Source organism: Chrysemys picta, chromosome 12 (genome assembly GCF_011386835.1).
Source record: "Chrysemys picta bellii isolate R12L10 chromosome 12, ASM1138683v2, whole genome shotgun sequence".
NCBI classification, from domain to species: Eukaryota; Metazoa; Chordata; order Testudines; family Emydidae; genus Chrysemys; species Chrysemys picta.
This window is the reverse complement of record NC_088802.1, coordinates 6905000-6920601: the sequence shown is the minus strand read 5'-3', so window position 1 is coordinate 6920601 and position 15602 is coordinate 6905000. Positions and strand designations below refer to the sequence as shown.

General features: G+C 51.1%; 2 protein-coding genes across 2 annotated transcripts; both read left to right on the top strand.

The window, feature by feature from the left end:
• Positions 1–6081: 6081 nt before the first annotated feature.
• On the top strand, positions 6082–10978 carry LOC135974706 (uncharacterized). The gene is made up of 2 exons (XM_065563183.1): positions 6082–6625; positions 7221–10978. The coding sequence occupies exons 1-2, from the start codon at positions 6082–6084 to the stop codon at positions 7721–7723; spliced, it is 1047 nt and encodes a 348-aa protein (XP_065419255.1). The 3' UTR covers positions 7724–10978.
• Positions 10979–11617: 639 nt separating this feature from the next.
• On the top strand, positions 11618–13259 carry LOC135974705 (uncharacterized). Its single transcript, XM_065563182.1, has 2 exons — positions 11618–12161; positions 12757–13259. The coding sequence occupies exons 1-2, from the start codon at positions 11618–11620 to the stop codon at positions 13257–13259; spliced, it is 1047 nt and encodes a 348-aa protein (XP_065419254.1).
• Positions 13260–15602: the final 2343 nt, after the last annotated feature.

Here is a 15602-nt window from a genome sequence, read left to right as displayed (position 1 = left end):
CAGGCTGAATTACAGTTGCACGGGCAAGCCATGAATGTGGCATTTCCAATTTTGATTTGCAACCTAAGTAAAGTTATTTTAACTCCTTTATATGTAGTATTATCTACCCCAACTGGCATGCAGCCATCTCTAAGGGGAAATGTAATGGCTGTTAACCAGTGCACAGGAACCCTAAGCTAAAGGGGAGGAAGTGAAGGAGAATTCCAGTTGAGCCTGACCTGCATTACCCCGTGCTATTTCAGGACTGAGATACTCACAGCTTCACCAATACCTCCCCTCCCCCCGCCCCGGCCTGCAGCACCTGCAGCGAGTGGAATGTTGGATCTGTCCTCAAACAAAGTCAAAGCAATAGCTCTACTGGAAATGTTGAGGCTGAAGGCCTGTGCATGAGTGTGATGCAGTTCAGAACCTTCTAGGGTGACCAGATGTCCCGATTTTATAGGGACAGTCCCGATTTTTGGGTCTTTTTCTTATATAGACTCCTATTACCCCCCACCCCCGTCCTGATTTTTCACACTTGCTGTCTGGTCACCCTAGAACCTTCAGCTCCATTAAGTGTTTCCATTTTCCCCTCCAGAGGGATCAGGGTGTAAGCTCTGCCCCACAAACTGGCTGCTGCACAGGGACAAGTGCTACTGGGTGTCTAAAGATAAAAATCCCTGGAACAAGAGCCGCGATGACTGTTCAAGGAGGAGCTCTCGGCTGCTGGTGCTCCGGGACCAGGATGAGATGGTAAATAAAACTTGTCCTGGGGACATGAGCATCACTAGTAATAATTAATACACAAAACCACTGTGTTGTGTGTCTGTCAGGGTTGCTCTATATCAGGGGTGGCCAAACTTACTGACCCTGTGAGCCGCATACAACAATCGTTGGAAGTTCTAGAGCCGGGGTGCTCCTGATGGGACTCAAGCGTCATCCCTGCAAGGAGGGGGCGGGTGTCTCAGGGCTTCAGTCCCACGGGAGGCACCTGACCAAGCTCAAGGCTTCAGCTCTGCTCCTGCTGAGGCCCCGAGCCCCAGGAGGCGCGTCCTGCAAGGCTAAAGCCCCGAGACCCCCCCTCTCCACACTGGGCAGGAAGCCAGAGTTGATGCATGAGGGGGCACGTGCCCCCCGATTTTCCCCAGGGTTTGCTGGCCCCGCTCAGTCAGATGGTGCCACTGGCCCCAACTCCCTGCACTGGGAGCTGCGGCTGTGGGGAGAGGCAGCGACAAACAGCTGGGAGCTCCTCACTGCAGTTCCCAGCTGTTTGGCGTTGCCTCTCCATTCAGAGCTAACACCTGGGGGATGCAGGGTGGGGGCGCCGAGGGTAAGAGCGGGGACAGCTGCGGGGGGAGGCTTGACTCCAACTGTTGGGAGAGGGAACCCCCCTACTCTCAGCAAGCACCAGTCACCTGTAGCAGAAGTTCCTCCTTGCCCCACTGCAGCGCAGAAGCCCTGAGTTCCCCCCCAGTCTGGTAGGCAGAGAATGGGGGTGGGAGGGGGCTCTGGGAGCCGCACTTTCACTGTAAAGAGATGCCTGTGGCTCATGAGCCATGGTTTGGCCACCCCTGCTCTACACATACCCACAGACACTGAAAAGCAAGGAAATGAAAAGTTCAGGCCAGCAACAGCACATAACCTGTGCCCTGCCCCCCAGCGGTGACACCTCACCGATAGCATGACCCCCACACACCACAAAGACTGTACCAAGGCCTTAATTCTGCCCCAGTCAGGACAGAAACTAAACAACTGGCCAACAGTCACAGAGGGAGTCTGTGGTCCAGCAGGGAATTGAACTCAGTTGCCAAAGTGTCTAGCTAGCACTTTAACCAATTTAACCCTCCTTCCCCGTCACTTCATTCTTCCCTGTCATTTACAGACTTTCATTGAAAATACTACCAAAGACTCAAACCAGATCTGGCTTGGACTCACTGTTACATCCCCCCTGAGGAAATGGACTTGGGTGGACGGCTCCCTGTTCAGTCTAACGCTGTGAGTGTTTTTATCCTCTGAGTCCATGTAAGATGTGCAGCAGGGGGCACAGGATTGTTGCTTTCCAGCATTGGTGTAAACAGAGGCTACATACGGGTGCAAAAGATATTCAGTGCTGGGCACAACACTCTACACAGAGAGGAGATGAATCGAGTCCTGAGCCTCATTCGATGGCTCCTGCAGAAGTCGGGCTAATCCTGAGGGCTGGGATTTGTAATATGGACAAGTGTTTTCAGAAATAGATCAAGGCCAACCAGCTGCTATGAAAGGGTCATGTACTAGGAAGTATTTTATCAATTAGGGGTCTGTAGAAACAGGGCAGCAGTTAAGAAGAAATTTGAAAGGTGTCCAAATGAGGAAAAGCTGCTAAAAATCTTGTTCAAAAATTCTAAACAGGGATTTATTTATTTTGTTTCCCAGGTTCAAGTTAGTGGATCCTGCTGAAGGGCAATGCGGGGTGATAAAAGCAGATGGGATTCAGTGTGAAACCTGCACTACAGTCTCTAAATGGATTTGTGAAAAAGATGCTCTCCTCATTAGCCAGTGACATTAATCACCTGTATTTTCTAAGTATGAACTATAAATGTTCTTTAGTTTCAGTCACATGAATGATGAATATTGAAGGTGAGCTTCAAAGACAAAAATTAGGCTCATACCCCGCCCGATGCACCTTTTATAACGTGGGTAAAGACAGCCTGAAAGGCTTTTCTTGTATTTGAAATTCAGGTCCTGTCAGGGCTGGAAGATTAAGGTGAAGGGAGAACTAGTGAAGTGACATCACAGTAGAGCTCGGAGACATTTTTCCACTCAATAGTTTATTTGCCGAAAAATGCAGTTTTGGAAGGAACAAGACTAGTCACGAACTGGTGTTGAATTCACTGAATAGTTTCAGCCAAAATAAAATAATAATAATATTAAAAAAATCCAGGCTAGGGTCACAAGAGGAGACAGCCGTTAACCCCACCCAGTAGCCAAGCGGCTAGTGCACCGGTTCATATCCCTGCTCTGAAACAGTGCTAATAGATTAACCATGTACATCTAGAGGTGGCTGTGCTATTTTAAGATCATTTTCTGTCAGCAACAGAATCCATTCCCAGGAAAGAGCTCAACATACCTTATAAACCAGGGGTAGGCACCTGTGGCACGCGAGCTGATTTTCAGTGGCACTCACACTGTCCAGCTCCTGGCCACCTGTCCGGGAGGCTCTGCATTTTAATTTAATTTTAAATGAAGCTTCTTAAACATTTTTAAAAATCTTATTTACTTTACATACAACATTAGTTTACTTATATATTGTAGACTTATAGAAAGAGACCTTCTAAAAACATTGTATTACTGGCACGTCACACCTTAAATCAGAGTGAATAAATGAAGACTCGGCACACCAGTTCTGAAAGGTTGCCAACCCCTGTTATAAACAGATATGAGTAAGGCAAGTATATTGCAGAGCAAGGTTACACAGTTCAGACACCTTCAAGAACCTAAAGAACAGCAGAGAAGGCGCATAACTCAAGCAGCAACAATCTGCCCTCTGAAATTTGGCATAATTAGCATTTGTTTAATTAGCAGCCTGGACATTCCAGCACTGCACACTGTTGCACTGCAATTTCTTTATAAAAGACTTGTAAGAAAATTTTTTATGTTAAAAGGTGTCTTAAAGAAATCTTTCCCTGAAGTGCAGCCTGCAGATGTGAAAATCGGTAGTCAGTGAACAGGGGCAGCACAAAAGTTTGGACAGGGAGGGGAAAGAGGCGTCTCCTGGAGCAGGGGACAAGCGTGTCAAGCTGGTTCTAGGCCCCTGCAACATTTTCACAAGGAGGCTCCCAGGCACAAATTCAGAGGCTGGGTTTGCATGTTTGGGGACCATTGTGTTAAAATGTATGAATGGGCTCTCTGGTTGTGGTCTTCTCCATGGGGGAGGGCGACCACAGAGGCTCGGGAACTACACATAGTACAGGTTGATTAAGGTGAGTCACTAAACAACTCCAGAGAGGTACCACCCGGTGACACCATGTACTCTACACCAGGGGTCGGCAACCTTTCAGGAGTGGTGTGCCGAGTCTTCATTTATTCACTCTAATTTAATGTTTCGCAGGCCAGTAATACATTTTAATGTTTTTAGAAGGTCTCTTTCTATAAGTCTTTAATATATAACTAAACTATTGTTGTATGTAAAGTAAATAAGGTTTTTAAAATGTTTAAGAAGCTTCATTTAAAATTAAATTAAAATGCAGAGCCCCCCCAGGACCGGTGGCCAGGACCCAGGCAGTGTGAGTGCCACTGAAAATCAGCTCGCGTGCCACGTGCCATAGGTTGCCTACCCCTGCTGTACACCCTATTGTAATAATCTTTATAGAAAATACACCTTGTAAGGCATCATTTGAAAACTAATAACTTGCTGGTCAATAAGATCATGGTGAAATGGACGTAGCAACATTATATGTAAAGTTATAAATTCCCCCAAATGATGTTGGCACATGTTCAAATGCAGAGAGCCCCAGTTAGGCAGCATTGGTCAAGCAGGTCTGAACCAAAGGAGTGTTTTCCCCTCAGTTTACATATAAGTTTTAAGACAGTGAGAGGAGGAAGACAGGAGACAAGGAAAATCTGCATTTCAGGAAACTGAGGTGAGAAGAAACAGCACAGAACTTTTCACCACCAGACATGTCGCCTTCTTTACTGTGAATAAACTTTGCTTTGAAGGGTGAGCTTCAGGAAACTGCATCTTGAAGGGGGACTGGATTATAAAAGTGAGGGGCAAAAACATCCCACATTCCCTCTTCATTTAAGATTACAAAAGAAAAAGCCATTGGACTTTGGGAGCAGATCCTGACCTGAGAGTTTGGTCAGCAATGTTACTGGGAACCTGTAGTGAGGGACGTCACCTTGTACCAAGTCTAGTTTGTTAAGTTTAGAAAGCGTTTTATTTTTATTGTTCATGCAACCATTCCTGCCTTTTATCAGTTGAGAAAGGGCCGTGTGGTAGCTTGTAACAGCTGGAACACGCTCGGCATTGCGCTCAGAGTGGAAGCAAGGTGCAAGCGCTGGCTTTTAGACAGACTGGCTTGCTGGGGATACGATACCTGGCATATAGAAGGGAGCTGTGCAGCTTTAAGTGGCCCAATCAGGGAGAGGGACGGGGATCTCTGCCCAGAGATGGGGTGGCTGGAGTCGTGAGCTAATGCAGGTTGCTAGAGATGCAGTTACCTTGAAACTGTGACAGGCTCCCTGAGAGAAGGGTCACAGGCCCCGGCATTAAGGTAACTGACAGCTAGGACTGGAGAAAGTCCTGGAGGCAGACTAAGAAACAAGTGTGATGCTCTCTACCTCAGGGGTGTGACGGGTTGGATCACAGAAACCTGGGAGCTGTCACCTGATGTGCCAAGACTACTTCTGCCCCTGCTTTCCTGCCCGGCCAGCTTGGGACTTCAGTGCCCTGTCTGGTTTGAACCCGACTCGCTAGCCTGCTGCAAACCCAGACCCAGGTCTGAACCACATCCCCTAACAGCTGCAGGCTTAATTGAAAGCAGAAGTATTCTTGCCTTTAACACTCAGATACCCAACTCCCAATGGGATCCAAACCCCAAATAAATCCGTTTTGCCCTGTATAAAGCTTCTACAGGGTAAACTCATAAATTGTTCGCCCTCTATAACACTGATAGAGAGATATGCACAGCTGTTTGCCCCCCCCCCCACATACTCTGGGTTAATTAATAAGTAAAGGCCTGGTCTACACTACGGGTTTAGGTCGACTTTAGCGGCGTTAAACCGAATTAAGCCTGGACACGTCCACACAACGAAGCCCTTTCTTTCGACTTAAAGGGTCCTTTAAACCGGTTTCTTTACACCACCTCTGACGAGGGGATTAGCGATAAAACCGGTCTTTGCGGGTCGGAATTGGGGTAGTGTGGACGGAATTCGACGTTATTGGCCTCCGGGAGCTATCCCACAGTGCTTCATTGTGACCGCTCTGGACAGCACTCTCAACTCAGATGCACTGACCAGGTAGACAGGAAAAGACCCGCGAAGGTTTGAATTTCATTTCCTGTTTGCCCAGCGTGGAGAGCACAGGTGACCCCGCAGAGCTCATCAGCACAGGTAACCGTGATGGAGTCCTCCCAGGATCGCAAAAGAGCTCCAGCATGGACCGAACGGGAGGTACGAGATCTGCTCGCCATATGGGGAGATGAAGCAGTGATAGCTGAACTCCGTAGCAGTAAAAGAAATGGAAAAGTATTAGAAAAGATCTCCAAGGCCATGAAGGACCGAGGCCATAACAGGGACACACAGCAGTGCCGCGTGAAAATTAAGGAGCTACGGCAAGCTTACCACAAAGCCAGAGAAGCAAACGGAAGGTCCGGGGCAGAGCCGCAAACTTGCCGCTACTACGCGGAGCTGCATGCGATCCTAGGGGGTGCAGCCACCACTACCCCAACCGTGTGCTATGACTCTCTCACTGGAGAAACACACAGGGAAGACGGTTCGGGGAACGAGGAGGATGATGACGATGGAGGTACTGTAGGTAGCTCACAGCAGCAAGGAAGCGGAGAAACCGGTTTCCCCAACAGCCAGGATATGTTTGTGACCCTGGACCTGGAACCAGTAACCCCCGAACTCACCCAAGACCCTCAGGGCACACAGGAGACCTCTGGTGAGTGTAACTTTGTAACTATTTGTAAACATTACAAAAAAAAAGCAAGCGTGTTTAATGATTACTTTGCCCTGGCAATCGCGGCCAGTACATCTACTGGAAAAGTCTGTTAACGTGTATGGGGATGGAGCGGAAATCCTCCAGGGACATCTCCAGAAAGCTCTCCTGGTTGAAATGGGGTGATTTTATTAAGGGGACATTCAGAGGCGCCCGTTCCTGCTCTTCTGACCAGAAATGTTCCCCGCTGTTAACCACGCGGTGGGGGGAGGGGTGAAGTGATCATCCCAGAGAATCGTGTGTGTGTGTGGGGCGGGGGGGTTTACTTGTGTTTGTGCCGCATGTTAACCGGGAAACCGCAGCCACTCCTTTTACATTGAAACCCCATTTTAAATGGACAACCCAATTCATCCTTGATATGGGAAATGCGCTGCTGTTTGCAACCTTTCCCGCATGTTAAGAAGGTTAAAAAAGCCAAAACACTGTGGCCTACGATGGCTGCCTGCAAGCCGAAATATGCGACCTTGTAATGAAAGAGTGTACCCATTGTTCTCTAAAATGTGTCTTTTTTAACCACCTCTCCCTTCTCCTCCGCCAGCTGCAAATGTTTCTCCTTCGCAGAGGCTCGTGAACATTAGAAAGAGAAAACGTAGGACGAGGGACGAGATGTTCACGGAGCTGCAGATGTCCGCCCAGGCTGATAGAGCACAGCAGAATGCGTGGAGGCAGTCAATGACGGAGATGAGAAAAGCCCAATATGAACGAGAGGAGAGGTGGCGGGCTGAATCGCGGGAAGAACAGAGCAAGTGGCGGGCTGAAGACGATAGGTGGCGTCAGCTTGCAGACAGACGGCAAGAGGCAATGCTCCGTCTGCTGGAGCATCAAACTGATATGCTCGAGCGTATGGTTGAGTTGCAGGAAAGGCAGCAGGAGCAGAGACCGCCGCTACAGCCCCTGTGTAACCAACAGCCCTCCTCCCCAAGTTCCATAGCCTCCTCACCCAGACGCCCAAGAACACGGTGGGGGGGCCTCCGTCCACCCAGTCACTCCACCCCAGATGATCGCCCAAGCATCAGAAGGCTGGCCTTCAATAAGAGTTAAAGTTTTAAAATGCAGTGTGTCCTTTTCCATCCCTCCTCCCCCACCCATCCCAGGCTACCTTGGCAATTATCCCCCTACCTCTGTAAGGAACTAATAAAGAATGCATGAATGTTAAAAAAAAATGACTTTATTGCCTCTGCAAGCGGGAGGGGAGGGTGGGGTGGGGTGGTTGGTTTACAGGGAAGTAGAGTGAACCGGGTCGGTGGGGGGGGTTTGGAGGGTTCATCAAGGAGAAACAAACAGAAGTTTCACACAGTAGCCTGGCCAGTCACAAAACTCGTTTTCAAAGCTTCTCTGATGCGCACCGCGCCCTGCTGTGCTCCTCTAACCGCCCTGGTGTCTGGCTGCGCGTAATCAGCGGCCAGGCGAGTTGCCTCAACCTCCCACCCCGCCATAAAGGTCTCCCCCTTACTCTCACAGATATTGTGGAGCGCACAGCAAGTAGCAATAACAATGGGGATATTCTTTTCGCTGAGGTCTGAGCGAGTCAGTAAGCTGCGCCAGCGCGCTTTTAAACGTCCAAATGCACATTCCACCACCATTCGGCACTTGCTCAGCCTGTAGTTGAACAGGTCCTGACTCCTGTCCAGGCTGCCTGTGTACGGCTTCATGAGCCATGGCATTAAGGGGTAGGCTGGGTCCCCAAGGATCACGATAGGCATTTCAACATCCCCAATGGTCACTTTCTGGTCCGGGAAGAAAGTCCCTTCCTCCAGCTTTCGAAACAGAGCAGAGTTCCTGAAGACGCGAGCATCATGTACCTTTCCCGGCCATCCCACGTTGATGTTGGTGAAACGTCCCTTGTGATCCACCAGGGCTTGCAGCAGCATTGAAAAGTACCCCTTGCGGTTTATGTAGTCGGTGGCTTGGTGCTCCGGTGACAAGATAGGGATATGGGTTCCGTCTATGGCCCCGCCACAGTTTGGGAATCCCATTTCAGCAAAACCATCCACTATTGACTGCACGTTGCCCAGAGTCACTACCCTTGCTATCACCAGGTCTTTCATTGCCCTGGCAAATTGGATCACAGCAGCCCCCACTGTAGATTTGCCCACTCCAAATTGATTCCCGACTGACCGGTAGCTGTCTGGCGTTGCAAGCTTCCACAGGGCTATCGCCACTCGCTTCTCAACTGTGAGGGCTGCTCTCATCTTGGTATCCTGGCGTTTCAGGGCAGGGGACAGCAAGTCACAAAGTTCCATGAAAGTGCCCTTACGCATGCGAAAGTTTCGCAGCCACTGGGAATCGTCCCATACCTGCAGCACGATGCGGTCCCACCAGTCTGTGCTTGTTTCCCGGGCCCAGAATCGGCGTTCCACGGTATCAACCTGCCCCAGTGACACCATGATTTCCACATTGCTGGTGCCTGTGCCTTGTGAGAGGTCTATGTCCATGTCAATTTCCTCATCACTCTCGTCGCCGCGCTGCAATCGCCTCCTCGCCTGGTCCGGGTTTCGCCTTGGCATGTCCTGGCTCTGCATATACTCCAGGACAATGCGCGTGGTGTTCATAGTGCTCATAATTGCCGCGGTGATCTGAGCGGGCTCCATGATCCCAGTGCTAGCTATGGCGCCTGGTCAGAAAAAAGGCGCGAAAGTAGTATCTGATGGACCAGGAGAAGGAGGGAGGGCGGGAGGGAGGGAGGGCCGAGTGACGACATGGCGTACAGGTACAGGAACAGGGAGAAACACAAACAACTGTCACACAGAATGGTCCCCCCAAAGATTAAAATGAAAACCCTGGGCTTAGCAGGCCATTGATTTCACGGAGGAAGGGGAAGCATATGAATACAGAACAAATCTATTTTTTACATCTTAAGGTGGCAGCCGACGGTGCAGCATGAGTGACAGCCATACCAGTACGACGATGACGGATACCAATCATAAAATACCATCATCTGCCAAAAGGCAAGGGGCTGCTGCTGTGTAGCAATGCAGCCCCACGTCTGCCAGCCCCACGTCCGCCAGCACCCAGCATCGCCCTCGGCCTCTTCTGGGTGCTTAGCAGACAATACTGGGCAATTGGCAGAAAATAGTATATTACGACTGGTAGCCATCATCATCGAAACAGTAGCATGTCTGCCCAGGTGGCCATGATTGACAGCCACACCAATACGATGACGACGGATACCAGTCATAATATACCATCGCCTGGCAAGGGGCTGGTGCAATGCAGCCCTACGGCTGCCAGCCCCATGGCTATCACTCATGCTACACCGTCTACCGCCAAAAGGCAGTTAGCAGCTGCTGCTGTGTAGCAATGCAGTCCCACGTCTGCCAGCACCCAGAGGACATATGGTGACGGTGAGCTCAGCTGAGCTGAGCGGGCTCCATGCTTGCCGTGATATGTTGTCTGCACAGGTAACCCAGGTAAAAAGGCGCGAATCTATTGTCTGCGTTGCTGTGACGAGGGGGGAGGGGCCTGACGACATGTACCCAGAACCGCCCGCGACACTGTTTTGCATCATCCGGGCATTGGGATCTCAACCCAGAATTCAAAGAAAAGGCGCGAACCGCTTCTCGGCTCTCTGAGCTGTGGCGCAAACGTAGTATCTGACGGACTAGGGGAAGGAGGGAGGGGGGCCGAGTGACGACATGGCGTACAGGCACAGGGAATTAAAATCAAGAACGGTGGCTGTGCATCAGGGAGAAACACAAACAACTGTCACACAGAATGTTCCCCCCAAAGATTAAACTGAAAACCCTGGGCTTAGCAGGCCGTTGATTTGACGGAGGGAGGGGGAAGCAAATGAATACAGAGCAAATCTATTTTTTACATCTTAAGACGACGGTGCAGCGTGACTGATAGCCCTCGGCATCTTTCTGGGTGCTTGGCAGCAAATACGGGGCGGCGTATGACGATGGTCTTCAGGCCTATTGCACAATCGGCTGCTCGGGGAAGACTCTGCTAATGTGCGATGACCCGACTTGTAATAGGACGGCTAATAGTCGTAATACACCATTTACTGCCAAAAGGCAAGCCCCACGGCTGCCAGCACCCAGATCGCCGATGAAGGCTACCAGTCTACTGCACCGTCTACCGCCAAAAGGCAGTTAGCAGCTGCTGCTGTGCAGCAATGCAGTCCCACGTCTGCCGACACCCAGAGGACATATGGTGACGGTGAGCTCAGCTGAGCGGGCTCCATGTTGTCTGCACAGGTAACTCAGGTAACCCAGGTAAAGAGGCGCGAATCTATTGTCTGCCGTTGCTGTGACGGGGGAGGGAGGGGCCTGACGACATGTACCCAGAACCGCCCGCGACACTGTTTTGCATCATCCGGGCATTGGGATCTCAACCCAGAATTCAAAGGGGCGGCGGAGACTGCGGGAACTGTGGGATAGCTGTGGGATAGCTACCCATAGTGCAATGCTCCGGAAGTCGACGCTAGCCTCGTACTGTGGACGCGGTCCGCCGACTAGAGCACTTAGAGCATTTTATGTGGGGACACACACAATCGGCTGTATACAACCGATTTCTATAAAACCGGCTTCTATTAATTCGACCTAATTTCGTAGTGTAGACATACGGGTTTAGGTCGACTTTAGCGGCGTTAAACCGAATTAAGCCTGGACACGTCCACACAACGAAGCCCTTTCTTTCGACTTAAAGGGTCCTTTAAACCGGTTTCTTTACACCACCTCTGACGAGGGGATTAGCGATAAAACCGGTCTTTGCGGGTCGGAATTGGGGTAGTGTGGACGGAATTCGACGTTATTGGCCTCCGGGAGCTATCCCACAGTGCTTCATTGTGACCGCTCTGGACAGCACTCTCAACTCAGATGCACTGACCAGGTAGACAGGAAAAGACCCGCGAAGGTTTGAATTTCATTTCCTGTTTGCCCAGCGTGGAGAGCACAGGTGACCCCGCAGAGCTCATCAGCACAGGTAACCGTGATGGAGTCCTCCCAGGATCGCAAAAGAGCTCCAGCATGGACCGAACGGGAGGTACGAGATCTGCTCGCCATATGGGGAGATGAAGCAGTGATAGCTGAACTCCGTAGCAGTAAAAGAAATGGAAAAGTATTAGAAAAGATCTCCAAGGCCATGAAGGACCGAGGCCATAACAGGGACACACAGCAGTGCCGCGTGAAAATTAAGGAGCTACGGCAAGCTTACCACAAAGCCAGAGAAGCAAACGGAAGGTCCGGGGCAGAGCCGCAAACTTGCCGCTACTACGCGGAGCTGCATGCGATCCTAGGGGGTGCAGCCACCACTACCCCAACCGTGTGCTATGACTCTCTCACTGGAGAAACACACAGGGAAGACGGTTCGGGGAACGAGGAGGATGATGACGATGGAGGTACTGTAGGTAGCTCACAGCAGCAAGGAAGCGGAGAAACCGGTTTCCCCAACAGCCAGGATATGTTTGTGACCCTGGACCTGGAACCAGTAACCCCCGAACTCACCCAAGACCCTCAGGGCACACAGGAGACCTCTGGTGAGTGTAACTTTGTAACTATTTGTAAACATTACAAAAAAAAAGCAAGCGTGTTTAATGATTACTTTGCCCTGGCAATCGCGGCCAGTACATCTACTGGAAAAGTCTGTTAACGTGTATGGGGATGGAGCGGAAATCCTCCAGGGACATCTCCAGAAAGCTCTCCTGGTTGAAATGGGGTGATTTTATTAAGGGGACATTCAGAGGCGCCCGTTCCTGCTCTTCTGACCAGAAATGTTCCCCGCTGTTAACCACGCGGTGGGGGGAGGGGTGAAGTGATCATCCCAGAGAATCGTGTGTGTGTGTGGGGCGGGGGGGTTTACTTGTGTTTGTGCCGCATGTTAACCGGGAAACCGCAGCCACTCCTTTTACATTGAAACCCCATTTTAAATGGACAACCCAATTCATCCTTGATATGGGAAATGCGCTGCTGTTTGCAACCTTTCCCGCATGTTAAGAAGGTTAAAAAAGCCAAAACACTGTGGCCTACGATGGCTGCCTGCAAGCCGAAATATGCGACCTTGTAATGAAAGAGTGTACCCATTGTTCTCTAAAATGTGTCTTTTTTAACCACCTCTCCCTTCTCCTCCGCCAGCTGCAAATGTTTCTCCTTCGCAGAGGCTCGTGAACATTAGAAAGAGAAAACGTAGGACGAGGGACGAGATGTTCACGGAGCTGCAGATGTCCGCCCAGGCTGATAGAGCACAGCAGAATGCGTGGAGGCAGTCAATGACGGAGATGAGAAAAGCCCAATATGAACGAGAGGAGAGGTGGCGGGCTGAATCGCGGGAAGAACAGAGCAAGTGGCGGGCTGAAGACGATAGGTGGCGTCAGCTTGCAGACAGACGGCAAGAGGCAATGCTCCGTCTGCTGGAGCATCAAACTGATATGCTCGAGCGTATGGTTGAGTTGCAGGAAAGGCAGCAGGAGCAGAGACCGCCGCTACAGCCCCTGTGTAACCAACAGCCCTCCTCCCCAAGTTCCATAGCCTCCTCACCCAGACGCCCAAGAACACGGTGGGGGGGCCTCCGTCCACCCAGTCACTCCACCCCAGATGATCGCCCAAGCATCAGAAGGCTGGCCTTCAATAAGAGTTAAAGTTTTAAAATGCAGTGTGTCCTTTTCCATCCCTCCTCCCCCACCCATCCCAGGCTACCTTGGCAATTATCCCCCTACCTCTGTAAGGAACTAATAAAGAATGCATGAATGTTAAAAAAAAATGACTTTATTGCCTCTGCAAGCGGGAGGGGAGGGTGGGGTGGGGTGGTTGGTTTACAGGGAAGTAGAGTGAACCGGGTCGGTGGGGGGGGTTTGGAGGGTTCATCAAGGAGAAACAAACAGAAGTTTCACACAGTAGCCTGGCCAGTCACAAAACTCGTTTTCAAAGCTTCTCTGATGCGCACCGCGCCCTGCTGTGCTCCTCTAACCGCCCTGGTGTCTGGCTGCGCGTAATCAGCGGCCAGGCGAGTTGCCTCAACCTCCCACCCCGCCATAAAGGTCTCCCCCTTACTCTCACAGATATTGTGGAGCGCACAGCAAGTAGCAATAACAATGGGGATATTCTTTTCGCTGAGGTCTGAGCGAGTCAGTAAGCTGCGCCAGCGCGCTTTTAAACGTCCAAATGCACATTCCACCACCATTCGGCACTTGCTCAGCCTGTAGTTGAACAGGTCCTGACTCCTGTCCAGGCTGCCTGTGTACGGCTTCATGAGCCATGGCATTAAGGGGTAGGCTGGGTCCCCAAGGATCACGATAGGCATTTCAACATCCCCAATGGTCACTTTCTGGTCCGGGAAGAAAGTCCCTTCCTCCAGCTTTCGAAACAGAGCAGAGTTCCTGAAGACGCGAGCATCATGTACCTTTCCCGGCCATCCCACGTTGATGTTGGTGAAACGTCCCTTGTGATCCACCAGGGCTTGCAGCAGCATTGAAAAGTACCCCTTGCGGTTTATGTAGTCGGTGGCTTGGTGCTCCGGTGACAAGATAGGGATATGGGTTCCGTCTATGGCCCCGCCACAGTTTGGGAATCCCATTTCAGCAAAACCATCCACTATTGACTGCACGTTGCCCAGAGTCACTACCCTTGCTATCACCAGGTCTTTCATTGCCCTGGCAAATTGGATCACAGCAGCCCCCACTGTAGATTTGCCCACTCCAAATTGATTCCCGACTGACCGGTAGCTGTCTGGCGTTGCAAGCTTCCACAGGGCTATCGCCACTCGCTTCTCAACTGTGAGGGCTGCTCTCATCTTGGTATCCTGGCGTTTCAGGGCAGGGGACAGCAAGTCACAAAGTTCCATGAAAGTGCCCTTACGCATGCGAAAGTTTCGCAGCCACTGGGAATCGTCCCATACCTGCAGCACGATGCGGTCCCACCAGTCTGTGCTTGTTTCCCGGGCCCAGAATCGGCGTTCCACGGCATCAACCTGCCCCAGTGACACCATGATTTCCACATTGCTGGTGCCTGTGCCTTGTGAGAGGTCTATGTCCATGTCAATTTCCTCATCACTCTCGTCGCCGCGCTGCAATCGCCTCCTCGCCTGGTCCGGGTTTCGCCTTGGCATGTCCTGGCTCTGCATATACTCCAGGACAATGCGCGTGGTGTTCATAGTGCTCATAATTGCCGCGGTGATCTGAGCGGGCTCCATGATCCCAGTGCTAGCTATGGCGCCTGGTCAGAAAAAAGGCGCGAAAGTAGTATCTGATGGACCAGGAGAAGGAGGGAGGGCGGGAGGGAGGGAGGGCCGAGTGACGACATGGCGTACAGGTACAGGAACAGGGAGAAACACAAACAACTGTCACACAGAATGGTCCCCCCAAAGATTAAAATGAAAACCCTGGGCTTAGCAGGCCATTGATTTCACGGAGGAAGGGGAAGCATATGAATACAGAACAAATCTATTTTTTACATCTTAAGGTGGCAGCCGACGGTGCAGCATGAGTGACAGCCATACCAGTACGACGATGACGGATACCAATCATAAAATACCATCATCTGCCAAAAGGCAAGGGGCTGCTGCTGTGTAGCAATGCAGCCCCACGTCTGCCAGCCCCACGTCCGCCAGCACCCAGCATCGCCCTCGGCCTCTTCTGGGTGCTTAGCAGACAATACTGGGCAATTGGCAGAAAATAGTATATTACGACTGGTAGCCATCATCATCGAAACAGTAGCATGTCTGCCCAGGTGGCCATGATTGACAGCCACACCAATACGATGACGACGGATACCAGTCATAATATACCATCGCCTGGCAAGGGGCTGGTGCAATGCAGCCCTACGGCTGCCAGCCCCATGGCTATCACTCATGCTACACCGTCTACCGCCAAAAGGCAGTTAGCAGCTGCTGCTGTGTAGCAATGCAGTCCCACGTCTGCCAGCACCCAGAGGACATATGGTGACGGTGAGCTCAGCTGAGCTGAGCGGGCTCCATGCTTGCCGTG